A 26618-nucleotide genomic window follows, 5' to 3' on the forward strand; every position below is an offset into this window, starting at 1 on the left:
TGTATTTTTTTTCCAGTGGCTTCCCACCTATACATCTGCCCTGACATTTCTCTGTTATTTGTATGGTCATTGTATTACATACTTTATTGCTCTAAGCGGCTTTTTTGGCGATGCATCGCATTAATGTAGGCAGATGAAACTGGCCCCTTAGCCTCTGATTAATATATATTGTACTTCATCATTTCCTGCATAGAGGGATTAGGGAAGTTTAAGTGTATGCCACAGCATAGTGATTCCACTATTTTATTATCAGTGTTTGGACTAGGTTATGGATGTAGCAGTACATGCGCAACACCATGGACATCAAGCAGTGAGAAAATACGTTCTTGCCAACGCGTGAAATTTTCATTGGCGAAAATTTTGGTATTCGACACATCTGGAAATGGCTTGGCATATGATAGTGCAACTGGAACTTGGGCAGCAGAGGTAGCATCAATATTAGTAGTATCAGTAGTATTTTCTGCATCAGTGGTGTTTGCCGTAGTTTCTTAGATTGTAAAAATAACGACACCGGAAAATAACAACATTACAATAAAAATATTTGTAAGTAGATACACGAATTGGCTTGAGTCGCGTTGGGCACTGTCCTAAGAAACTATTTCAATTTTGTGAAATGTCTCTCCAGGATTAAACAAGTCTACCTCTATTAGGGAGGATACAAGTATCCGCAAAATATTAAATTACAAACCCAGCTATTTAAAAGAGGCAACAAACAAAGTAGACTATAAATGTTTTAAGAAGGAAAGAAAAGGAAGCTGAGAGGAACGAAAGAGGCAAAGTAAAATGTGCTGATGCTTGATGGCTATTTTCAAGGCCTATTTATAGGCTAATTGAGAAGCTTAGAGCATGACAAGTGTATGACACTTGTTTTGAACTGTTGGGCACATGCCCATGTTGTCCAGCCAAAGGCCCAATGGCCTAATCCTATTCTCTTTTGGTTTCCATTCCTATTTGGAATTGGATTCGGTTTATTCCTATTTTGAGTAGATTTTGGCTTTAAGAGAAAGCACCACTCATGATCTATAAATAGGATAACCTTGGAGAATTATTCGATGCTCATTAATATAAGTCTTTGAAAGACTTAAGCACATAAGAGTGGTTTAGAGAGAGCTTTCATCAAGAGAGAAGAGAGAAGAAAAGTATTTGTTTTGCTGCAGATTTTTATTCCGACCAGCCAACTTCAAATTACGTTTTCCGGTTCGTTAACTGTTGGATCGGGCTGAAATTTTGACTGAATGTTCGTAACATCTTGGTCTTGGATTTGAACGGTGGAGATCGGATTTGGAGGTACGTAGTATCTGATTTCGAGCCTCGAACAGCAGCTTTATTTTTGTGGATTATACTCTTTCTTCAATTGATTAGTTGTTGCTCTTGTTGCTATTGTTGCTCCGTGTTTGGCACTTGTAGTGTAGCCAATTTGGAGAACTTTTGTAACCCTATTATTGTTATAGTGGAGCTTTTTGGATCTTTGTGATCCCGTGGTTTTTAACTTCGATTTGAAGAGTTTTTCACGTTAAAATTTGGTGTTATTTATCTTCTTTATTTTTGGGTTTGCCTCTTCCTCAACATAACAGTGGTATCAGAGCCTTGGTTATTTATCCGGGTTGTTACGGAATGGAGGCGAATATGAGCAAGATGGTATGTTTAAATGAGAGAAATTATAATGTTTGGAGAAGCAAGATGAAAGACTTGTTGTTCGTGAAGAAGATGCATCTACCCGTTTTTTCAGCTCATAAACCCGAGAGTATATCCGATGAAGATTGGGATTTTGAGCACCAACAAGTATGTGGATATATACGGCAATGGGTTGAAGATAATGTTCGTAACCATATTGTGAACGAGATATATGCGAGATCATTGTGGGAAAAGCTAGAGACTCTTTATGCTTCAAAAACCGGGAACAACAAATTGTTTCTGCTAAAGCAATTGATGACCTTTAAATACAAGGAAGACAGCCCTATCCTTGATCACATAAATAATTTTCAGGGCGTCCTTGATCAGCTATCTGGAATAGGAGTTAATTTTGATGATGAGATACAAGGACTTTGGCTTCTTAGTACTCTGCCAGACTCTTAGGAATCTCTTTGTGTTTCTTTGACAAATTCAGCTCCTGGAGGTAAGGTGACCATGGAATATGCCAAGAGTGATGTGTTGAACGAGGAAGTAAGGAGAAAATCCCACGGTTCGTCCTCACAAGCAGATATCTGGTTACAGAAGACCGGGGGAGAGATAGAACAAGAGGCTCAAGGAATAGAGGTAAAAGTAGAAGTAAGTCAAGGTCCAAATACTATAATGTTATATGCAACCACTGTGGCAAGAAAGGACACATCAAAAGGTTTTGCCGCAAGTTGAATCAAGACACTAGAGAAGGAAAGAAAGTTGAAAATAACGAGAACAATGTTGCTGCTATTGTTCGAGATGACCTTCTTTTTGCTTATGATGAAAACGTCATCAATTTGGTATCCCATGAGACTAGCTGGATAGTAGATTCTGGAGCTACCTCACATGTCACACCAAGAAAAGATTTTTTCTCATCTTATACTGCTATTGATTCTGGAGTGTTAAAGATGGGCAATGCCAGTGAAGTTAAGGTGTTTGGTGTTGGCACAGTTTGTTTGAAAACTAATAATGGTTCAACGTTAGTTCTTCAAGATGTCAAGCATGCTCCAGACTTTCCTTTCAATTTGATCTCCGCAGGAAGATTAGACGATGAAGGTTACCATAATGCCCTCTTTAATGGCCAATGGAAGCTCACTAAGGGCTCGTTAGTAGTGGCTCGCGGAGTCAAGTCTGGTTATTTATATGTGACACAGGGCTCTATTCTTAATGACTCAATAAATATGGTGGAAGGTGATACTTTATCAGAATTGTGGCACAGAAGATTGAGTCATATGAGCGATAGGGGGATTACGTGTTTGGCTAAGAAAAGTTTGCTTTCTGGATTGAAACAAGCAAAGCTGAAAAGGTGTATCCATTGTTTAGCTGGCAAACAGAAAAGGGTTTCCTTTCATAGTCATCCTCCCTCAAGAAAGCCCGATTTATTGGAGCTAGTACACTCTGATTTGTGTGGTCCTTTTAAAGTAAAGTCAAAAGGTGGTGCACTTTACTTTGTGACCTTCATTGATGATCATTCTCGTAAGCTCTGGGTGTATCCTTTGAAATCTAAAGATCAAGCACTTGGCGTGTTTAAGGAATTTCAGGCCTTAGCTGAGAGACAGACGGGGAAGAAATTAAAATGTATTCGCACTGACAATGGTGGTGAATATTGTGGTCCCTTTGATAACTATTGCAAGGAACAAGGAATTCGTCATCAGAAAACTCCGCCCAAGACGCCTCAATTGAACGGTTTGGCAGAGAGGATGAATAGAACTCTAGTTGAGAGAGTTAGATGCTTACTTTCAGAGGCTAAACTTCCAAATACATTTTGGGCGGAAGCACTTAACACTGTTGCCTATGTTATCAATTTGTCTCCTGCTGTTGCTTTGGATGGTGATGTCCCAGACAGAGTTTGGTTTGCCAAAGATGTTTCTTATGATCACCTGAGAGTTTTTGGGTGTAAAGCTTGTGTGCATATTCCTAAAGATGAGAGATCGAAACTGGATGTCAAAACTAAGCAGTGCATCTTTATCGGTTATGGTCAAGATGAGTTGGGTATCATTTTATGATCCAGTTGACAATAAACTTATTAGAAGTCGTGATGCAATATTCTTTGAAGACCAAACTATTGAAGATATTGACAAAGCTGAGAAGATAGATTTTCAGAGTAATGAGAGCTTAGTTGATATTGATCCAGTTTCAATTGCTAAGTCACCTATTGCACATGAAGGAACCCAAGACAATGATGGAGATAGTGATCAAGATCAAAATGATCATCATGGTATAGATGTTATGGATGCTCCAGTTAATGAAGTTGTGGTTGATCAACAACCAATTCCTGCATAGGTAACTACTTCGAATGCTCCTGAAACCTCTCTTAGAAGATCTACAAGAAAGAAGCAAAAATACATGCGCTATCCTCCTGATGAGTATGTACTCTTGACTGACATGGGAGAACCCGAGAATTATGATGAAGCCATGCAAGATAATCACAAAGATCATTGGATCGAAGCGATGGAAGATGAGATGAAGTCACTCCATGAGAATGGCACATATGAGTTAGTGAAATTGCCAAAAGGTAAGAGAGCTTTATCTAACAAATGGATATTCAGAATAAAGCAAGATAACCATACCTCTGCGCCTAGATACAAGGCGAGGTTAGTTGTTAAAGGTTTTGGCCAGAAGAAGGGAGTTGACTTTGATGAAATTTTCTCCCCTGTTGTGAAGATGTCTTCTATTCGTGTGGTTCTAGGCTTAGCCGCAAGTCTAGATTTAGAGGTTGAGCAGATGGATGTCAAGACTGCTTTTCTTCATGGTGATTTAGATGAGGAGATTTATATGGAGCAACCTGAGGGTTTTGTAACTAAGGGAAAAGAAAATTATGTCTGCAAATTGAAAAAGAGCTTGTATGGATTGAAACAAGCTCCAAGGCAATGGTATTTGAAGTTTGAATCTGTCATAGAAGAACAAGGGTACAAGAAAACTTCTTCAGACCACTGTGTATTCTTCCAGAAGTTCTCTGATGACGATTTTATTATTTTATTGCTTTATGTGGATGACATGCTTATTGTTGGCAAGAATAAATCCAGAATCGCAGTCCTTAAGAAGCAGTTGAGCAAATCATTTGCGATGAAGGACTTGGGGCCAGCAAAGAAAATCTTGGGCATTCAAATCCACCGACATAGAGACAGAAAGGAGTTATTTATGTCCCAAAAGCAATACATTGAGAAGGTACTCAAGAGGTTCAACATGACAGATGCAAAAGTGGTTAGTACTCCTCTTGCTAAACACTTCAAATTAAGTATTAGTCAGAGTCCATCTACTGATGAAGAGAAAAAGGAGATGTCTCGTATTCCTTACTCTTCTGCCGTTGGTAGCTTGATGTATGCTATGGTTTGCACTAGACTAGATATTGCACATGCCGTTGGTACTGTTAGTAGATTCCTTTCCAATCCTGAAAAAGAATATTGGGATGCAGTAAAATGGATATTAAGGTATTTGAGAGGTACTGCAGATTTGAAGTTGTGCTTTGGCAATGGCAAGCCTGAATTTGTTTGTTACACAGACTCTGATTTAGGAGGCAATCTTGATAATTCAAGATCGACTTCCGATTATTTGATCACTTTTGCAGGGGGAGCTATTTCTAGGCAATCTAGACTACAGAAGTGCATAGCTCTATCCACCACAGAAGCCGAATATATTGCTGTCACAGAAGGTGCCAAAGAACTATTATGGATGAAGGAGTTTATTAATGATCTTGGTTTTGAGCAGCCAAGGTACATCTTATTTTGTGATAATCAGAGTGCTATCTGTCTCACCAAGCACTCCACTTTTCATTCTAAGACCAAACATATAAATAGAAAGTATCATTGGATAAGAATGGCCGTGGAAGAGAAATTATTTGAGGTTGAGAAGATACACACTGATGAAAATCCTTCGGATATGCTGACAAAGGCGGTGGCTGCAGATAAACATGAATTTTGCAGAAAATTGGCAGGCATGAAGCCTGTCAATAGTTCCTCTACTTGAAGATTTGGCCCCTTGGCTGGAGGGGGAGTTTGTTGGGCACATGTCCATGTTGTCCAGCCAAAGGCCTAATGGCCTAATCCTATTCTCTTTTGGTTTCCATTCCTATTTGGAATTGGATTCGGTTTATTCCTATTTTGAGTGGGTTTTGGCTTTAAGAGAAAGCACCACTCATGATCTATAAATAGGACAACCTTGGAGAATTATTCGATGCTCATTGATACAAGTCTTTGAAATACGTAAGCACATAAGAGTGGTTTAGAGAGAGCTTTCATCAAGAGAGAAGAGAGAAGAAAAGTATTTGTTTTGCTGTAGATTTTTATTCCGACCAGCCAACTTCAAATCATGTTTTCCGATTCGTTAACCGTTGGATCGGGCTGAAATTTTGACTGAATGTTCGTAATATCTTGGTCTTGGATCTGAACGGTGAACGGTGGAGATCGGATTTGGAGGTTCGTAGTATCTGATTTCGAGCCTCGAACAACAGCTTCATTTTTGTGGATTATACTCTTTCATCAAATGATTAGTTGTTGCTCTGTGTTTGGCACTTGTTGTGTAGCCAATTTGGAGAACTTTTGTAACCCTCTTATTGTTATAGTGGAGCTTTTTGGATCTTTGTGATCCCGTAGTTTTTAACTTCGATTTGAAGAGTTTTCCACGTTAAAATTTGGTGTTCTTTATCTTCTTTATTTTCGGGTTTGCCACTTCCTCAACATAACATGAACTTCCCATGCAAGTTGCCACATGGATGGACATTTGTCCACTTTTTGGAAATATCACAAGAATCCTAATACGAGGACGCAATGGAAAACTGAAATTAGCTACAAACTTTGTCGTTAAATCACTCGTAGCTAATAGAATTTTTCGATAAACTGTTGCTAATCCGTCACTAAATAGGATTAGTGGTAGATTTTTCTGCTTAGCTACAAAATTTGTCTGTCGTCGATTCCTTTTTCTTTGTGTAGTGAATTGAAATGATCATGGCGTTTGCGTCCACTCATAAAGAGTAAGCATTTTCCAAATTACCCTGTTGTCGGTAAAGAGGTGGACAAACATTAGAAATCAGTTTTATGGTCCATTACAAATGTTATTTTACTTGTATAATTCTTTTTACAAGAGAACACTAAATCTAACACAGGCGATCGACAAATAGAGATCTTTATAGGGTTCTTTTCTCGTAACTTGTCATAGGAGATCACTTCTTCGAACGTTTATACTGTAGTAATAATACTAAGAAGGTATTGATCTTCTTTTTTTTTTGTATGATATAACGTTATATGTAAGTTTTAATTACTTTTGAAGCATTTTACAGACTTAGACACAGATGAACAACTTGTTATCAAGGGCGGCCTTAGACACCAGCCTTATCTGCTGGCAATTAAGAGAGTGTTTGGATTGGCTTATTTTAAGTGTTTATTGGTTTTTAAGCATTTTTTTAGTTTGTGTGATGTTTGACAATGATAAAAAGTGCTTAAAAGCACTTAATTTTAGGCTTAAAAAGTACAAAAATAAGCCAAAAAGCCAAAAGTTGTAAAAATAGCACGGTCTAGCCAGTTTTCGGACTGGTCATTCAAAAATAGCCAGCGTTTACCAAGTCAATGAAAAATAGCCACTATTTTGCTGTAACAGAGACCGGTCCAGCATAATATACTGGAGTTCGGTGCACTTGTGTATGAACTTCTAGCATATTATGCTGGACCGGTATACTTTGCTAGCTCCAGAATAATATATTGGAGACTGGAGCACCGGTGCTCTAAACTCCAGTATATTATGCTGGAGTATTTTTCCGGATTTTGAACAATATTTTTGTTCAGATTTATCTTTACATGAAAAATGGCTAAATTTCGATTACTTTTGAAACTAGGTTATTTTTGAACGACCACTTGTAAATCTGGCTATTTTTGAATTTCTCCCCCAAAAGTTGGGTATTACCAACTTATGGCTTTTAACTTTTAGTTTAAAAGCTACTTTTTATAAGCCAATCCAAACACGCTCTGAGTCAAAGTTATCATTATTAGTATCTTATTGTTCCTTAGATTTCCCTGTCTATTTAAACCTAGTTTACTTAGTTCCAGGAAGCCATAAATTTTTTAAAGAACATCTTATATATCCCGAAAACTATATTGAAAACAAAAGGCAGAGGTCTTGTTTTAGAAAGCCATGCTAACAATTGTCTTAGTAGTTTCCTAAATGGAATTTCAGAAAAATTGCAGCAATGAAATCAAACATTGTTCCTATGGAGCTATCACATGACATATTTCCAAGATTGCAGCCTCATGTATACTCAGGAATCAAGTTGTATGGTATGTATATGTAACATTTTTTTCTTTTAACCTATATCAAATGCAAGAAGGGGAGTCTTGGCGTAACTGGTAAAGTTGATGTCATGTAGGAATGGCAGGCGGTGCGGGGCGGGACGGGTGCGGGGCGGGTTCTGTCTGAACCCGCGAAATTTAAACCCGCCCCGCCCCGCCCCACCCCGCCCCGCATAGGATTTAAACCCGCATTCACCCGCCCCGCACTCCACCCGCGCTCACCCGCCCCGCACCCGCATTTTATTTTTTTGTAAAAGTGGCACTGTAGTCATTCGGACGATTCTAACAATTAGCATCCCATTCTCGTGGGGTTCCAAATTTCAATTTTAGACCGTAAATGCGAAAGATCTTTGTTTCAAATTTGAAGAAATAAAAAAATTCATCCCACTTTAATATATTCATTTAATATAGTAGTATTATTATTAAAATAAATAAATAGGAGCAACACATATATTCATTTAATACTTGTGTGAACATTAATACACTAAGTCAAGTATCAAAAATTTAATTTGAAAGAAAAATTATCGATAAAAAGAAGTGAAACAGGAAATCAGGAAAAAGCAAAGCATCAACTAGGCTGAACATTAGCAAAATTAAATCCCCACCCGCACCCGCACCCGCACCCGCACCGCCCCGCATTTTTTTTTTAAATTTAAAAATTGAACCCGCAACCGCAACCGCAAAATCTTAAACCCGCCCCGCCCCGCTAACGTTCAAACCCGCACCGCCCCGCACCCGCACCGTCCCATTGCCATCCCTAATGTCATGTGACCAAAAGGCCACGGGCTCGAGCCGTGGAAACAGCCTCTTGCAGAAATGCAGGGTAAGGTTGCGTACAATAGACCCTAGTGGTCCAACCCTTCCCGGACTACGTGCATAGCGGGAGCTTATTGCACCAAGCTGCCCTTTTATATCAAAATGCAAATTAACTGATATTTTAATTTATGTGCAGGAAAGAGTTTTTTAATATGGAATGGTTCTAAACCACAATTGATCGATTGTAACTGATGTTGACTTGATTAAAGAAATTCTCACCAACAAGGAGGCATTTGCTAAGCCTAAAATTAGTGGTCCTTTAAAGAAGTTATTTGGGAATGGAATTCTTTTTTCAGAAAGTAAAAAATGTTCAAAACTTAGGAAAGTGGCTGACTATGCTTTCCATGCGAAAAACTCGAAGGTGAATCTCCTAAATTTTGTTATAGTACAGTCAGACCTCTCTATAACAGCATCTATATATAACAGTCATTCACTATAAAAGCCAAATTTTCATTAGAGTGTTATAATATATATCCTTTATAACAGCACTTCACTATAGAAACTAAAAAATATTAGAACAAACGAGGCTGTTATATTGAGGTTGACTGTACTAATCGAGTTTCGAAGAACAAATTGTCTAATAATACCTTATATTACAGTATGGAAGCAATGTTGAAAACATGGAGATCTTACGAAGGTAAAGAGATCGAAGTGTATGAACAATTCAGGCTTATGAGCGCGAAGATCATCTCTAAAACTGCTTTCGGAAGCAGCTACTTAGAGGGGAAGCATATATTCCAAATGTTGGACAAATTAACTCTATTCATTGTCATGAGCTCTGGAGAGTCTAGGATTCCTGGAATAAGGTATGAGTAGAAATTAACAACTCTTAAGAACTTTGTTTGTTGTTACTGTTCTATGGTCTTTTTTCAGCTTCTTGAGCCGAGAGTCTATCAGAAACAGCCTCTTTATGTACGTACACACTATTCTCACCAGACTCTACTTGTGGGAATATACTAGGTGGTTGTTGTTGTTGTGCTACTTCATATCATTCTTTTAACAAATACGTTGTGTTTGCACCTTTAAAGTAAACTTTTCAGGACAACTGAGGATATAGAATCAGACAAGATACAGGAAGTACTACGCGACTCAATCATGTTAATGGTAAAGAAAAGAGAGGACAGTGTTAATGCAGGACAAACAGACAACTATGGAAGTGATTTTCTTGGATCACTTTTGAAGGCTCACCATGATGTTGATGAGAAAAAGAATTTCAGTGGACGACGTCATCAATGAATGTAAAACCTTTTATTTTGGTGGACATGAAACAACAACCAATCTACTAAGCTGGAGTGTTCTTCTCCTAGCAATCAACACTGATTAGCAAGAGAAAGCAAGAAAGGAAGTTCTTTACCCAATCTTTCCTCAATTCCTAGGCTGTTATTGTCTTCTGGACTAATTACCTTATATTGGCCCCCCTCTAAAATAATAGCCGCAAATGTATATGTTTGTATATTAAGCATAAATATACATATAATATACATATGATATACATACCGTATACATAATCACTGTATATGTTTTGTATATGTTGGCTAGCGCTAGTAATTAAAATGGAAAAAGACATGCTCAGCTCTAGTGGCATACCTAGGATGGTTTTTTTGTGAGTTCAATTCAACCTATTGCTTTCAGCTCAAGCTTTATGTGGAAAAAAATTTAAAATGTAAACATGTATGGTGTTGAACTCACTGATTTTAGATTCTGAATTCGCCTGTGCTCGATCCCAATCATTCATATAATCATTGTACCCTATATGAATGGCCAAGAAGTTATAACCAGTGTTCTTTGTGTGTAGGTGGGCATGGTAATACATGAAAGTCTGAGGCTTTATCCACTAGTTACGGATATAACCAGAAGAGTAACAAGAATCGGTGAACTTACATTTCCAGCAGGAATTGAATTGAATATTCCTCCTTTATCAGTACACCATAGCTATGAAATATGGGGCGAAGACGCTCGCCTTTTTAAACCAAAGAGATTTGCTGAAGGAGTTGCTAAAGCAACAAAGAACCCGTTGATAGCGTTTCTACCTTTCAGTTTTGGTCTTCGAAAATGTCCTAGCTCGAGTTTTGCAATTACGCAAGTCAAGATAGCACTCTTTATGATCTTGCAACATTATAAATTCACTCTTTCACCAAATTACAGTCACTTTCCCACTATTATTCTCTCCCTCCATCCTATACAGGGAATCAAGATTATGCGTCATCCACTGTAAAATTGTTAGTTATCACACTTAATACTAGATTTCCAGTAATTGAAGTACGTTTTAATATGTGTTCTCGTCATTAACACAGCAAAAGAAAAAATTCTCTCTCTTCTCTCTTCTCTCTCCTCCCCATTCTCTCTCTTCGATAACGGTAGCATCTAGCCAAAAACGGCTATCTCCCTCTGACTCAGTCATCAGTTTCTACGTTCCTCCGCCAGGAACGAGCTCACACAAGCGCCCAAATCCACCAGATGTTACGAATTTTTCACCCCTTACCACAAATTCCCAAAGAAACCACAATGTTAACACTCAAGCCATGAATTTGGGGAAAAATCTCAACCCAGAAAGCATGGAATCATCAACGGGGAACCAGTAGTCTCATTCACAAAGGAAGAACATGATCTACTAGATGAGACTTGCAAATGGAATAGGTAACTTCGATCGAGATCGCCCCCAAATTGACAAAATTAGGGCAGATTTCGTGAGAATCGTGTCTACGAAAGGGCATGTGAAATTTGGGGCCAAAGATGCTAAACATATCTTCATTGATGTTGAGAATGAAGAAAAATACAATTTAATAGCTTCATATACCTTTATACAACTTGGTGAAGATCATTCCATGAAGATACAGAGGTGGACCGCTAATTTCAAACCAAACAAGGCTACGTCTCTAGTACCGGTGTGGATCAATCTACCAGATCCTCCATGGCATTACTACGAGTGGGCAGCCCTCTGTAGGATTGTTGGTCCTATTAGAACACCAATTGTCATGGATAAAGCCACTTAGACAAAACCATACCAACTACAGCAAAAATGAGAATTGAGATAGATTTATTGAAACCTCTGATCACGGAAGTTCAAGTGGCCATTCAGAATCTAGAAGGTATCTTGGAGACGCTTAATCAAAAAATTGAATACGAAACAGTGCCCCTCTTTTGCTCTCATTGTAGAATCCAAGGTCACAAAAAGGAGGTCAGTCAAAGTGCCCCCAAAACTGATCATGTGGATACCAAAAATAAGGAGCTAGCAGAAGAAGAAATGAGGAACCAGCAAGCTGAGAGAAACAGCAACCAGATCAACAAAGGCAACATATATAGTTCCATTATGGCCACTTCTAGCACTGTCAGTGCAAAGCATGGAACACAACAAATGGAAGTCGATACAAATATGAGCGACAAATAAGGCACCAAGCTTCCACATCTACCTTGGAGGAAGGATAGCAAGAAGTGGATAAAAGAAAAGGAAAAGGCAAAAACAACATCAACGAGAGTTCTTCTCCAAAGAACCCACAGACCAGTGAGGAGAATCAAGTCATAAGTCAAGGCAACAGCTTCCAGCTTAATAGCAATATGTTCAATCAACTAGCTGAGCAGGAAACAATGAAGCAAACGATGAAGACTAGCACAGATAAGGAGAACATTGTGCAAGGTAAAGCTGAGGAAGAATCTAACTTTATCTTTGGCATGAACTACGTATGGGACAGAGAACACGACAACAAAACAAAGGAAAGAAAGCAGAACAAGAACGAAATGCGCCACCATAACCTTAGAGTCAGGAAGAATAGAAATGAAACCTCAACCCATATGGAGAACACTAATCAACAAGCACAAAGCAACAAGGATTCCTCGAACAGTCATGATGCCAACAATAGCAAAAGGATGCCTTCCAAGAAACAGAGATTCAAAGACAAAGTTAGTATCACTAAAGGGGTTACTACTAAGGGGGGGATCAAGTACCCAAGACTGTACCCCAATGGACCCCCATAAACTTCCCTCTAATGCAGACCATCTCTTACATCAATGAGAAGATGTCCAGTCTGACCAGCAAGACCCAGGATCTGGATATACTGAAGGAGCAAGAGGGAAACGAACATCCAAAATCCTGAGGCTGAAACCCCAGACTCTATAGAAGAGCTTTTTAATGTTCTAGTGGGCCAAGTGCAAGAGTTGGATATGGTATCTAGTGACAAGCTTAACCAGGAAATGTTTATGGAATGTATTGAAGAGGAAATTGAAAAATCTCTATCAGATGATGAAGTGATCGGGGGGATATCAGAAAATCCTACTCTGAGGAGTCACTCTTCTTGCGAGACAAGGAGCAGACTAATGTCTCCAATATCAACAACTTGTCCCCAAGGAATTAACACAACATTGGAGGGAGTCCAATTTTTCAAAGACGAGTCTATTGACTCCTCAGAGTCAGATCAAACAAGTCTATTGACTCCTCAGAGTCAGATCAAAGCCCCCCCCCCCCCCCCCCCCCCTAATACTTCCCATGATTAATTCAATATCGTGGAATATTAGAGGTATAGGGTCCAAACGATCTCTTGAGAGACTCCAAACTTTAAAACTCCAATATCAACTTCCTCTCATCTGCCTGCAAGAACCTATGGTGGATAGTGGCAAGATTGAGAAATTCAAAAGAAAGCTAGGAATGCAACATGCCTTCTTTAATTGCTCTAACAAGGTATGGCTTTTCTGGAATAACGACATCAACATTACTATCCTTCAAGACAAAGAGCAGCATGTTCACATTAAGGCTGACCACAATAATTGCCCCTCCTTCCTTTTAACGATTGTTTATGCTAAATGCTTTGAAGAATTGAGAAGGGAGCTATGGTCAGATTTAAGGAACTTAGCTACTACCATCCAAGAACCATGGGGGGTCATTGGTGACTTTAATGTGATTACTAATAGAGAAGAGAAACTGGGTGGCAGACCTCATAGACTAGAGGAAAGCCTGGACTTCATAGAATGTCTCAACGAGTGTGGATTACAAGATGATGGTTTTACTGGTACTAAAGTTACTTGGTGTGATAACAGGGATCCGCCCCTCACTATATGGAAAAGACTCTATATATTGGTATACAATTCTGATTGGTTTGATATTCTCAATAGCACAGCTGTCACACATCTATCCAGATTATGCTCAGATCATGCTCCATTTCTAGTAAAGCAACATCATGAAGATACACAAGGAACCAGATACTTCAAGTTTCTCAACTTCTGGACTGAACATCCTGATTACATATAGACAGTGCAGAACAGTTGGAGTATTTACATCCAAGGCAATCCCTTATACATTGCATCAGAAGATCAAGAACACTATTAAGGCACTTACTACATGGTCCAGGGCAACCTTTGGAGATATCTTTGAGGAACCTAAAAGATTGGAAAACCTCATCAGAGAACTAGAAGAGCTCTGCATGACCAATAATACTCCAGAGAATAGAAGTAAACTTTCTAAGAGTAAAACAAAGTTTATAAGATACCTAAAGATTCATGACTCTATTTTGAGCCAAAAAGCTAGAGTTAAATGGTTCAATGAGGGTGATGGCAACACTGCCTACTTCCATGCGACTATCAAAGAGAAAAGAACAAAGTTGACAATTAGAAGGATTCAAGATGGAGAAGGTAAATTGGCTTGAAGATTATGAGTCTATTGTTGAGGGAGCCGTGAACTTTTACAAGAACCTTTTTTTCCGAAGACTCCAGCAACAATGATTTTAGAGCACTAGATTGTATTGAAAGATGTATTACTGATGATGATAACACTAGAATCAGTTCCATCCCTACTCTCCAAGAAGTTACTGACACTGCGTTATCCATTGATGCCAAATCTCCCCAGGGCCTGATGGCCTTGGTGGGATTACCACATGTGTTGGGACATTATATCTGAGGATGTGAATAATGCTGTGAAAGTTGTATTCGAAGGCTCAACACTTACCAAATTCTACACTCACACTTGTATTGTCATGATTCCTAAAGTTGATCATCCCCAAAGTTTCTCAGACCTCAAAGCCAATTGGCCTTTGTAATGTCTCTTCCAAAATCATTTCTAAAATCCTCAACGCCAGGCTCTCCAGTATATTATCCAGGTTCATCTCTAGGAATCAATCTGGCTTCATTAAGGGAGATCAATCTCAGAAAACATACTCTTTGCACAGGAGATCATCAGTGACATCAACAAACCAAATAGGGGAGGCTATAATGTTCTGAAACTTGATATGACCAAAGCATATGACAGAGTCTCGTGGATCTTCCTTGAAATATTTTTAAAGAAGATGGGCTTCAGTGAGCAGTGGATTGAGATTATTCACAAGTACATCTCCAATAATTGGTATTCTGTGCTGGTTAATGGAAGAAGAAATGGTTTCTTCCAATCTAAGAGGGGCTTAAGGCAGGGAGACCCTCTCTCCCCTTCTCTCTTTATTTTAAGTGCTGAAATTCTTTCTCAAATGATGAAAACTCTTCATAATATAGTGGGTTACAAAAGTTTTTATATCAATATTAATTGTCCTAAAGTTAACCATCTTTCTTTTGCAGATGACACCATTCTATTCTATAATAGAAACAAGAGGTCCATGAGATTGGTATTGAGTACCTTAACTGATTATGAGAAGATCTCTGGGCAACTTATCAATAAGAACAAGAGTTGTTTTGCAATGAGCACCAAGACCAATTTGGTCACTATCAACAGAATGAAGGCTATCACTAGCATGAAACATCAAAAGTTCCCAATCAAATATCTGGAATGCCCTCTCACAACAGGGAGAAAGAAGATTGAATTTTATTCCGATATTGTGAACAAAGTCATCGGTAGAATCAGAGGATGGCATACCAAACTCCTCTCCATTGGGGGAAGAGCCATCTTCATCAGACATGTTCTTATGGCTCTCCCTATACATCTACTGGCTGCAGTGAATCCACCAAAAGGAACCCTAGAGCTCATAGAGAAATTTGTAGCCAGATTCTTCTAGTCACGGAAAGATATTGGAGGAAAGTATCACTACACTGCATGAAAAAACTTGTGCTGCCCTTATTGTGAAGGTGGTGCTAATTTTAGGAGGCTCGGTGATACCTGTAAAGCTTTTAGAGCTAAACAGTGGTGGAACATTAGAACAACAAACTCTCTCTGGGGTCCTTCGTGATTGCTAAATACTGTTATTTGAAGCACCCTATTACTATTAACTGGAATAAGGGGAACTCGCAAAACTGGAAAGTCATTTGTGACATCAAAGAAGAAATGGAGCTCAATATTGTTTGGAATATAGGAAAAGGAGATGTCTCCTTTTTTGTTTGACAACTGGTGCCAATTGGGACCTCTATAAAAGATTACTCCCTCAGCGGTCCCCCTGCCAAACATTAAGCTGAATGAAATTCTTCAGCACAACACTTGGAATTGGAACATGCTCACCATTCAACCAAATGAAGACACCAAATCTCATCTCTTATCCTTGGGCACTGAATTAGAGATCAATTGCTATGATAAAGCTAACTGGAGCCTTTCCAACTCAGGAAAATTTACCATCAACTCGACCTGGAATTCTATTAGGCAAAGGAACGACCATAACCCTTTCTATAGCAACTTATGGACAAAGGACATACCATTCAAGATGTCTTTTCTCTTATGGAGAGTAATTGGTAATAAACTCTACACTGACAAGAGATTGGGTAGGTTTGGAGTTAACCTAAACCCCCAATGTTATTGCTGTAACCCTGCCATCAACCGAACTGAGCTTGAGGACATTAATCGCCTATCCTGTCAAGGTGATCTTGCTAGGAAAATTTGGAGGAAATTTGCGGGCCCTTTAGGTATTGGTTGGAATTTCAACAACCAGAACATGACTCTTTTGAGTTGGTGGAACCACAAATCGTCCAATCCAATCGCGAGATTCATCACCAAGAATCTCCCACTTATCATTTGTTGGGAACTCTGGAAATCAAGATGCTGCAACAAGTTTGAAGGGAGTAGACCCTCAATATATAGAACCAGCTCTAATATCACTATTTTTCTTTTGCAGATAATCAAGAAACATTTTAGCAGAGTTCGTAAGCAGCATATACATAGCCTGTGACGCACACATTCAACAGACTAGCAGCTTCCCAGTAAAACGGAGCAGACCACCTGCTTAATTAGTCACGCTGAACAGTGATGGAAGTTGCTCTAATGGGCAATGTGGAGGGGGAGGTATTATTAAAGACCAAGAAGGAAATTTCATAACTGCCTACTCCATCTCTTTAGGAGCAGGCACCAGTAATTACGCAGAAGCTAAAGCACTACTCTTTGGTTTGAAATGGTGCGCCGACAGAGGTCTGGAGAGGGCCATAAGAGAGTCTAACTCACTCCTAATGGTCAAATGTGCCAAAAGGGAGTGGAAACCTCCATGGAATATCAGCAACCAAGTAAAAGAGATCCAGAAAATGATTGAAGATCACAACTTCAACATCGATCACTGCTTCAAAGAAGCTAATAGACCTGCCGACAGTTTAGCAACTCTGAGTCACAGAATTGAAGGGAACAAGATCTTCAACCTTTTCTCTGATCTTCCTAGCCATATAAGGGGACCAGTAAATATGGACAAATGGAGCTTACCTACCTTCAGAATAAAGCACACAAAACCATCTAACATCATCTATGATCCTCCTTGAGCTAACTTTGTTTTTGCTATCCTTTAGTTAGGATATAGAGTGATGGTCACATCTCAATGATCATGTACAAAGTTTGGGATGCCAAACTCAATATGTAACTTTTTGCACATCAATGGTCAATGGTGACTGTTTAATAAATTTAAAAAAAATAAGAAAAAAACTTCTTGTAAAAAAAAAAAATGTGTCCTCATCATTACTGTATTATACTGTTAGTTTAAGTAAAATGTTTGTGGTGATTGTTACTTTAAACTTACTGCATTGCATTTCAATTAGTTGATCAAGTTCCTGCTCCTAATTCAAATTTATTTGCTTGGAATCCTATATACTTTCTCTTCCATTCAGTAATAAAATTCAAGAAAAGTTTGTGCAATGAATAAGGAATTCCCTGGACTGCATCATTCAATGCCAATCAAGGATGAAGTTGAATAGTTTGCTTTTCACCATTCATATAAAGAACTATTAACTTTTCTGTTTCTCTTGCATTTACGACGTAGTATAAGTTAATTGATCAGACTTTGATGTTTTCAGATAATTATTAGGAAAAAAAAATCACGGAAAATTAAATTTTGACAGCTCCTTTATTTCCATGATACAGAAGCAAGAGAAGCATAACAAGCAGTATAAGAAGAAAATATATCATTTGTGTGGGGAAAAAACAAAAATTGTGAGTGTATATTTAAAAGATGGTTGTTTCTTTTAGATGCATAATGATTTTTGAGTGTTTTACTCCCTCATAATAGTGATATTATTTTGTTCCTTGCATCGTGGTGTTTCTTCGAAGGATTTTTCATGTTAAAATTTTTTTGTCTTTATTACTCCCTCCATTCCAAATTAGTGATATTTTTAATATCCTGGTAATATTTTTAATCAGCCTGTGCATTGCAGCTCATTGCTTATGGAGTAGTGTTATAGTTACTCCATCACATATTCAGTGAACAATAAGAGATTCTTTAATTTTATAGCCTTTTGTAAAGCAATTCCTGAAAGCCACCTCAACCCTGAAAAAGGACAATTACATTAACAAAGACAATAAAGAAATGACAAAACTATACCTGGAAATGAGAAAACCTTTCTGCAGTTGAGTGAAGCTTTCCACAAGGTGAGAAAAAATTTAAAGCATTGAAGGCCTATTCACAAAACTTCCATCCTAAAAATAAATCTTTTGACTGGGAATATACTACTTTTATCTCCTATGTTCACTGCTATAAAGTAGGTAAATACTTGTCTTTCATTCGAGAAATAAGCTTAAATTTCTCCTCAGCTTCAACTTGTTGTCGTATATCAGATCTTGAAGCTCGATCTGGGTGAAACGTCAGCAACGCTTTCTTATAAGCAACACGCACCTGAAAACAAGCATTTGTCCTAAGTGATCTCTCTCATTTTATTACCGGGACTAACATAGCAACACTTCAGAAACCAAAATAGAAGAAAGAAACGGCCACAAGAAGTAGATTGTAACACGAATACAAATACAACCCTCAAAACCACAGGTAAAAACACAAGAAATGAGAAACCACCATTTTACAAGGGCTAGTTAATCCTAAATAAGCAACACGTTGAATATGAGCACGGAGTGGAGAGGCAAGTCTAAATTTACAACAGCCAACGCGATATAGGGAGAAAGATAAAATGGGTAGATAGATCAGAATGCAAAACCAACACTGTGGAAAGGAATAACAGCTGATCTGATGCACATATATAAAATTTGGACTAGCAAGCCTGAATACACATACTGATTCAATATAACTGCAGAGAAGTGCATCGACTTACATACTAATCTGCATTATTTTACGGTTACCGAAAAGAGAACTTTGCATCATGCTAGCTAACTCAGTTATCTGCATAACTTGATCCAGTCAGACTTTCTAAGTTGCTAGTCTGCAGAAGCAGATTCGAGACGGACTTTCATTTTTGTTTCAACCGAAAAGATCATATGATTGCTAAGAACAAGAAAGCTCACCAACCGCAAATCAGGACAATAGCAAAATAAGAATGCCAATTTTTCTGGTAAAATATGTTTTCTGGTAAAATATGTTCTCTGTAACAGAATGAGTGTAACAAACCTCATGACTAGTGCCACCACCAACAGTGATTCCCAATCCGCGCAGCACCGAAGCCATATCTTGGCATGTCATTTCGAGCTTCCTAAGCTCCTTTCGAACTTCGGCTCGTACCAGCTCCTTCAAGTTCATATTCTCTACGTCCTAACAAAATTCATCAGAAGGATTACACACTAGGAAAATCCAAATATGCCATAGTCACAAAACAACACTGAGTCAGCACAAGTTGCGTGAAGGAGAGACATAAACAACTATAAAATAAAGACTGTGCAACACCATGCAATAGACAGCAGAGGCCAAGTTGTGATACCTTCTTTTGAGTTTCTCTCATTTCCTCCACACGCTGCTTTTGTCTCTTCTCCATTTCTAATAGACGCATACTTTCAGCTTTCTTTCTTTTCAGCAACAGCTTCAACTTTTTGGCTTCTTCTGCCTGAATAGATAAAAAACACATCAGATAACAATACATCTGCATACATATACAAGTCTTATTGTCTTTTGGATAATTTTGCTTTTCTCTGTGGTTTCACTTTTTTATCAGAAATTCTATAACTTCAATCTTAATCAAAGTTTATGGTTTAGAACACCATCAGACAGCACAATCTCGCCAATTACAAACCAAAAATCATACTGCAAGGATCACCTGATATTTTTACATCAAGAAAGACAAGAACGGCTACATGACATGAAAATAACTCATTATCACACGACCCACATGATGTTTCACTTCTATATCCAAAATATTTTTTATATAAATAACCAGAATGGGTTATCATATAAAGAACTCTATTATTTATTTTATTTTATTTTATTTTATTATTTTGTATAATACTGGCCTGTAATGAGTTTATATAGAATAACATAGTAGTAAGGATTCATATACCAGAACACCAACTTGTTTGGGATTGAGGGGTAACTGTATGAGCATGAAAGGCTGAGAAGGGGGACTGCTGGAAACTGTTGCCTTCTGGCTGCATACTCAAACCCCGGCTATGACGGCATCAAGACTATCCTTTGAAAAAGAAACGCTTAGTTTGACTAGACCAATTCCCCAAGGCAAAGAAATTGGCGAGGGAAGGCAAAATAGAAGGTTTTGTTGACCTTAAGAAGAGGAATCAAACTCTACCCCCCACCGCCACCCCCCTGTCACTGACAGTATGAAGCAGAATATAAATACGTTTTTCTTTTCTTTGATCTTCACCCAGCATTTTGGCTTGATATTACAGCCAGAACACTAATGCTTTTCCTTGATCTTTCCGTCTAATGTGCTGCAAATATTTTTCGATCTTAAAAGTATCAATAGTAGTGTGCGTTTTCTGGTTACCGCGGTTGACGGGGTGGAGGGCTGTGTGCGGTGGAGACTGATAGTGTGCAGGTTGTGTGTTGTAGAGCAGGTAAGTGGCAAGTCAAGGGGAAGTTAGTGAGGTTTGGGCATAGGGTGTTGGTAAGTGGCTCCTGGTGATTGGTATTAGTTTGGGCATAAGGTATTGGTAGACCTACAACACATTTATGTGGTGTTACTTCTTATGTCGTATCAGATTCAATATTGGCATCTCAAAAAGGCTTTGGTGCAGTAAAAGATAGACTAAAAGCATAAAAATGATTCTAAACCCATTTTAAGTGAGAATTGGACCAGAAAAGATTCATCAGAAAAGCAGTGTCCATTACTGAAGCAATTGCATCAAAAGTGTGTGAGCAGCATAACAGAAAGCAGTATATATCTCCATTTTGCTAAGTAACATTTGTTAAAGAAGTCAGACAGACTACCCCGTCAATACTTCTTCAATATGGCATACACAACTAAGCAAACCATATGTGGAACAAAAAGACATGTCTGTACTTTAAAGTCCCAACGTAGTGTGCAGAGCGTACAGTATTGGATTGGTTAGTGTTGTCAAAGGCTCATTTTAGCACACTTAAGCCCTTAAACTCAGTTAATTCCAGGTTGTGCGCTTCACCTTACTTAGGTAAGGGTTAAGTGTTGGCACTAAGGTACTAAGGCATGCATCTCGATGCCCATCAACTCTATCTTTAAGAGGGAAATACTAAACAAAAGATATAGCTAGCAAAAGGATACACTAATTGTAAAAAAAAAAAAGTATTAATTATTAGTGACTAAGAATAAGAGATTAAAATTTTAATAAGAGAAAACTAGCACCAAAAAACATAAAGCGACGCTTAAGTGTAGGCACTAAGGTACTAAGGCATGCGTCTCAATGACCATCAACTCTATCTTTAAGTGGGCAATACTAAACAAAAGATATAGCTAGCAAAAGGATACACTAATTGTAAAAAAAAGTATTAATTGTTAGTGACTAGGAATAAGAGATTAAAATTTTAATAAGAGAAAACTAGCACCAAAAAACATAAAGCTACATCTTTTCTAAATCAAGAAATTTGAAAAGGTTTTTGAACTTGATTGACATGATTGTACTTCATATATTTCAATTTAGTGTATCTGTTCTTTTGTTCAACTAGTTATTGTTTGCCTTTTTCTCGAGAAAAAAATATATTGTTTGTGATGAATATAAAGGGGGAATTTTCACACACTCCGCGGCATGTATATATTTCTACATCAACTGACTACTTCAAGTTTCTAACTATTACAAACACAATACCGGCAGTTAACCTCTTAGGCTCTTACATACTCTTACTCTATACAACTTGGCTGTAATATTTTCATTCACGCGCATGGAGCAAATAGGCTACAAAGAAGCACATTAAGATCAAACGTAGAGAACATTTGATCAATTATGGCATTCATGAGATCAAAATTATGGGAGCAGAACTCGATTCCACAAATACCCTGATAAACTTTCATAAGAATGCAGCAGTTAAAAGATCAACAGGTTACAGAATAACGAACACCGAATGCATAACAGAAAACCACATCTCTAAAAAAGTTAGCAGGAGGCAGTAAACATGACAGACCTGAATTGCTAACGCTCTTTGCCTGGACGCAAGTTCTTCCTCCAGTGCCTTTTTGTATTCGGAAGTCTCCTTCATCCTTTCTCTTTCAGTGGTAATACAGTTCTCAACACGACCTTTCACATTCTCACCATCTTGGACATTCACATCATCATGCTTTTCATCCTTGTGTTGGCTCGTAGATACAGATTCAGAAAGACCCTCCTCCAGCAAGGAACCTCTGTTACTAGGTTGTGTTTCATTATTGTGTGCATTTAATTCTGATGTCCTATCAGGAATCCATTTCCCATTTTCCTGATCGACACATTTTTTGCCGCTGATTCCTGAGCATGATGAAGCTCTCGTGCAAATAGAAGACTCTCTAGGATTAACTCTGCTGCCATTAGAATAGTTGCGTTCTGGATAGTATACAACAGATGATCGGGTAGTCCTTGGAAATCCTCCAGAAAATAAATCCTCCTTCTCATTGAACCTACTGGTTTCATGTCTTAATTCTTTTGAGAAATGAAAATTATAGTTTTTATCCGCCTCCTGACACTTTTTACCATTATCAGCAAAAACATATTGTCTCCTACCATTTTCAGTTTCAACAGCACGCTGATGCTTTCCAAGAAAAGGTTCCTCCTCTGCTACCCTATATTGTCTACAAGAGAAGTTTCTGTCACCACATGAGACAAGTTTTTCCAAACAAGGTCCTGGAGTTGGAATACTCCCTTCTTTGCCTTGCTCCAGGTGCTTCTTTTCAAAAGGATTCTGCTGATATTCAGGGGGCATACTCGGATAACCCTCTTCAAAGTTCTCCTTTCGTGGATCACCATCGTCATGGACATCAGCCATACCAGAAGTACGATGTGATTCGTGTGTTGAGTTAGGAGATAGATCTTCTTTGTCAGTAGAGGATTTAGAGTAACCAGAACAAGACGTATGCTCTTCACTCTCGCCAGGGTCAGGTTGAATTCCAACACCAGATGCACTATTGATATCCCTAACACCAGATTGACCACTGCTACACTTTTTCCTCTTTAACGAAGCTTTCTGCCACTGCTCTCGAAGCTGTCCAGAATAATCCTCCATGAACTCATCATTTTCAGATGAACTACTCTCTGAATCAGATGTCAAACCATAGCGATTTCGGACAGGAGCTTTTCCGGAGTAAGTTCTTTTGCATTTTGATAACTTCACTGGAGGTATGTTTTCTCGAACAAACTGACAATCATCACCAATTTCATTTAGAGGTTCTTTAGCACTTTTCGAGGTTGAGCAAGGTCTCATGCTAGGGGAAGGGTCATGAAAGAAGTGGCGGTCATTTTCTACACCAAATTCAGGATATTCATCCTCACTGCTTTCGTCATCGTCGATGAAGATTATGTTCCTCAACGGAGATCTTCTTTTGTCTTTCTTTGCTGAAGTCTTACGTCGAAACTTTTTGGGTGTGGATTCAGGCACATCAATAAAAATAACATTACTAAAAGTATCACTATCGACATCAATCAGAACAACATGATCAGTTCCTGCACGATCATTGCACCTCCTCAACGTCCTCCCGGTAATGGGTCTGCCATGAGACTCACCTAGAGACACCCCACTCATTTGTCTCTGCAAAACGGACAAAAAAACAATTTAAAAATAACTCATTGAGGTCATATGATCACAACAAAAGGACGAGCAAGAAGGAGCTCGTGTGACAAACAAGTATGAACTCAAAGAGCAGTAAACAAACCTGGTGAGAGTTGTGATCGGACCAACTTGTGTGCAGCTCAACTAATCCGCGGGGCAGCCTGCCATAGCCCACAGCACATGTATCAGATAAACAGGATGCTGCAGCTGGAATTTGAACCTAAAAGCTACAAGTGATTCCCATATTACTAGCTCTTACCAGCATCTAAACATTATTTCCACTTCTGATTATCCCCAAACACCACATTCCATGTCCCACTCCACCCGATAGAAAAACCAGGATTTTGTACCAGAGGATTCAAAAATGTCACTCGTGCGATTTGAACCAACAACCAAAATTTTTGAACCCCCTTTCGCCACTCCACAAGAAATATTTCTCCATCTCAAGGGGATTCAGTAGCGTATCTATAATAAAAATAACCTAGTTTTCACCATATTTCCCCCAGCTTATATTCAATCAAATATCGGAAACTGTCATCAAAAATCATATTTGTTAGGTACATTCCACATCATCGCACCTAAGGGTGTGGCCTAGAGGTAGTCTCAGGTTCAAATCCCAATTGAGTCAAATATATTAGATGATCCCTTCCCATCTATCCAAGCCTTAACTGTCCATGTTGCTGGTGGGAGATCTATCCAAGCCTTAACTGTCCATGTTGCTGGTGGGAGGTAGCAGGTATCCCGTGGAAATAGCCGAGGTGCATGCAAGTTGGCCCGCATAAAAAAAAATTTCACAACATCAAGAAGCAGGGCCTAACTTAATTGGTGTATGCTGTTTTTTGCAGCAGAAAACACGAAAATTAAAAGTTTGAACAGCAACCGAGTTGAAGCAATTACATGTCCAACAAATAAACTCACTAAAATCACTACTTTAACAACTAAGCAGAAATATATATCATGCAGCCCAAAGGGTCCATAGAATATCCAATTTCTTCACTAAATACAAAAGCCTACATCAAATGTAAAATAAAAAAGGTACCCAGACATTAAAAAAAATCCAAGAATTGAAAAACCCAAGTTCGAATTAGCATATAAAAACTAAAAAGCTGATTAATTCAACGAAACAAAGATTACCCAATTCCACAATTAATGGTTATTAATCCAAAATGGCTTTTATAAGAGACAACATATAATAGTAATTAGGGAGAACGTTACCTTTGATGAGGAAAGGGCAAAACCCTAAGATGGCAAAGTCATGGAAATTTAGAGAGAAATTGCTGGAACGAAGAGGGAAATCGAAAAAGTAAAATACACACGGGGTTGGTTTTTATTTTATTTCTTATTAGTAGTAGTATATTTTCCTCTGTTTGGAATGAATTTTAGAAAGAAAAATAAAAAACAGCTTTTTATTAGTAATAAGAGACAGGAAATTTTGAGAAAAGACGACTTTTATTTGGTTCTGACTTTATTTTTTGTTTTTGTTTTTTCTAGCTGACGTCGAGGAGAAGGAAGAATGAGGTTCAATTTACCGTTGGATGTTTGGACTTTTGAAGTTCTTTTTCTCTTCTTTTTTTTTTTTTGGATTTCTAGTTTTTAAAATTTGAATTGAAGTTTATTTAATGAGGTAAAAAATATTTTCATAATTAGATAATTTCTAAATATAATTAAAGATCAATTTTTAATAATAAGCATTTAGGTACATTAGTAAAAATAATAAATAATTTATTATCATCTTTAAGATTTACTTAAAATATAAAATAATATTTATATTATCAATGAATATAACTTAAATAATTTTAATTTCATTTCAAATCTCATTCGTTTAGATAGAGATGCCAAATTTTAAGATCAAATAGTTAAGACTCATTTGGAATTTGAAGTTATAGTTGGACATGCATTTCATTGGGGGAAAAAATAGTTGAAGTTTTATGAATGAAATTTATTATTCAACTTGAAATATTTCTCACACTAATTTTTTAAATTTTAAATTCTCTATTTTAAGTTAAAATTTAAATAATCGACCAAATTGTGAATCTAACAACAACAACATACCAGATTGATCCCATAAGTGGATATTGTGGATTTAGAGGGCGAAAGGGGATTCACCCGAACCCCCCTTGCCGAAAAAATACATTGTATTTATAAGGCAAAATCTGTTTTGCACTTTAATACATTATATTTTGAATTCCCTTGACATAGTCGAAAAGCATAGCTTAGTGGTCAAGGTGGTTCAGAAACTTTGTAAGGTCACTGGTTTGATTTAATTTTTCTAACTTATTTTTTTTGAACCACCTTAGCGGAAATTATGCCTCCGACACTGCGAGTGAAGTCGGAAAAGAATAAAGTATACACAACCTTACCCTAATATAATTTGTAAATATTATTGCATATATTTGAATAATGTGCCCAAACATTGTAAGCATGGATTATGGAAAAAAAAATTCTTCTTTTCACTTTTGAAGACAGCAGGATCTATGGCTATAAAATTTATCAAAGTTGTTGGATACAACACCTTGATTCTTGAACCATTCCAAATTTTGGACAAATTCAAAACTGAGATTATCTTTTATGACAATGAATTAATGATCGTGAGCTTAGACTATATTTATGTTTTGAAATTGTT

General features: G+C 37.8%; 1 protein-coding gene and 1 pseudogene across 3 annotated transcripts; one reads left to right on the forward strand and one right to left on the reverse strand.

The window, feature by feature from the left end:
- On the forward strand, window positions 7838-10968 carry LOC109229806 (annotated as a pseudogene).
- Window positions 18368-25375, reverse strand: LOC109228605. Of its 3 annotated transcripts, XM_019393752.1 has the most exons (7): window positions 25211-25375; window positions 24255-24827; window positions 24099-24156; window positions 22382-23974; window positions 19761-19883; window positions 19454-19594; window positions 18368-18733 (listed from the first exon to the last, which is right to left on the reverse strand). In XM_019393752.1, the coding sequence occupies exons 2-7, from the start codon at window positions 24266-24268 to the stop codon at window positions 18593-18595; spliced, it is 2070 nt and encodes a 689-aa protein (XP_019249297.1). In that variant the 5' UTR covers window positions 24269-24827; window positions 25211-25375; the 3' UTR covers window positions 18368-18592. The 3 variants fall into 3 exon arrangements, with proteins under 3 accessions (XP_019249297.1, XP_019249298.1, XP_019249299.1); XM_019393753.1 differs by lacking the exon at window positions 24255-24827; XM_019393754.1 differs by lacking the exons at window positions 24099-24156; window positions 24255-24827.

Source organism: Nicotiana attenuata, chromosome 7, assembly GCF_001879085.1.
Source record: "Nicotiana attenuata strain UT chromosome 7, NIATTr2, whole genome shotgun sequence".
Classification (NCBI taxonomy): domain Eukaryota; kingdom Viridiplantae; phylum Streptophyta; class Magnoliopsida; order Solanales; family Solanaceae; genus Nicotiana; species Nicotiana attenuata.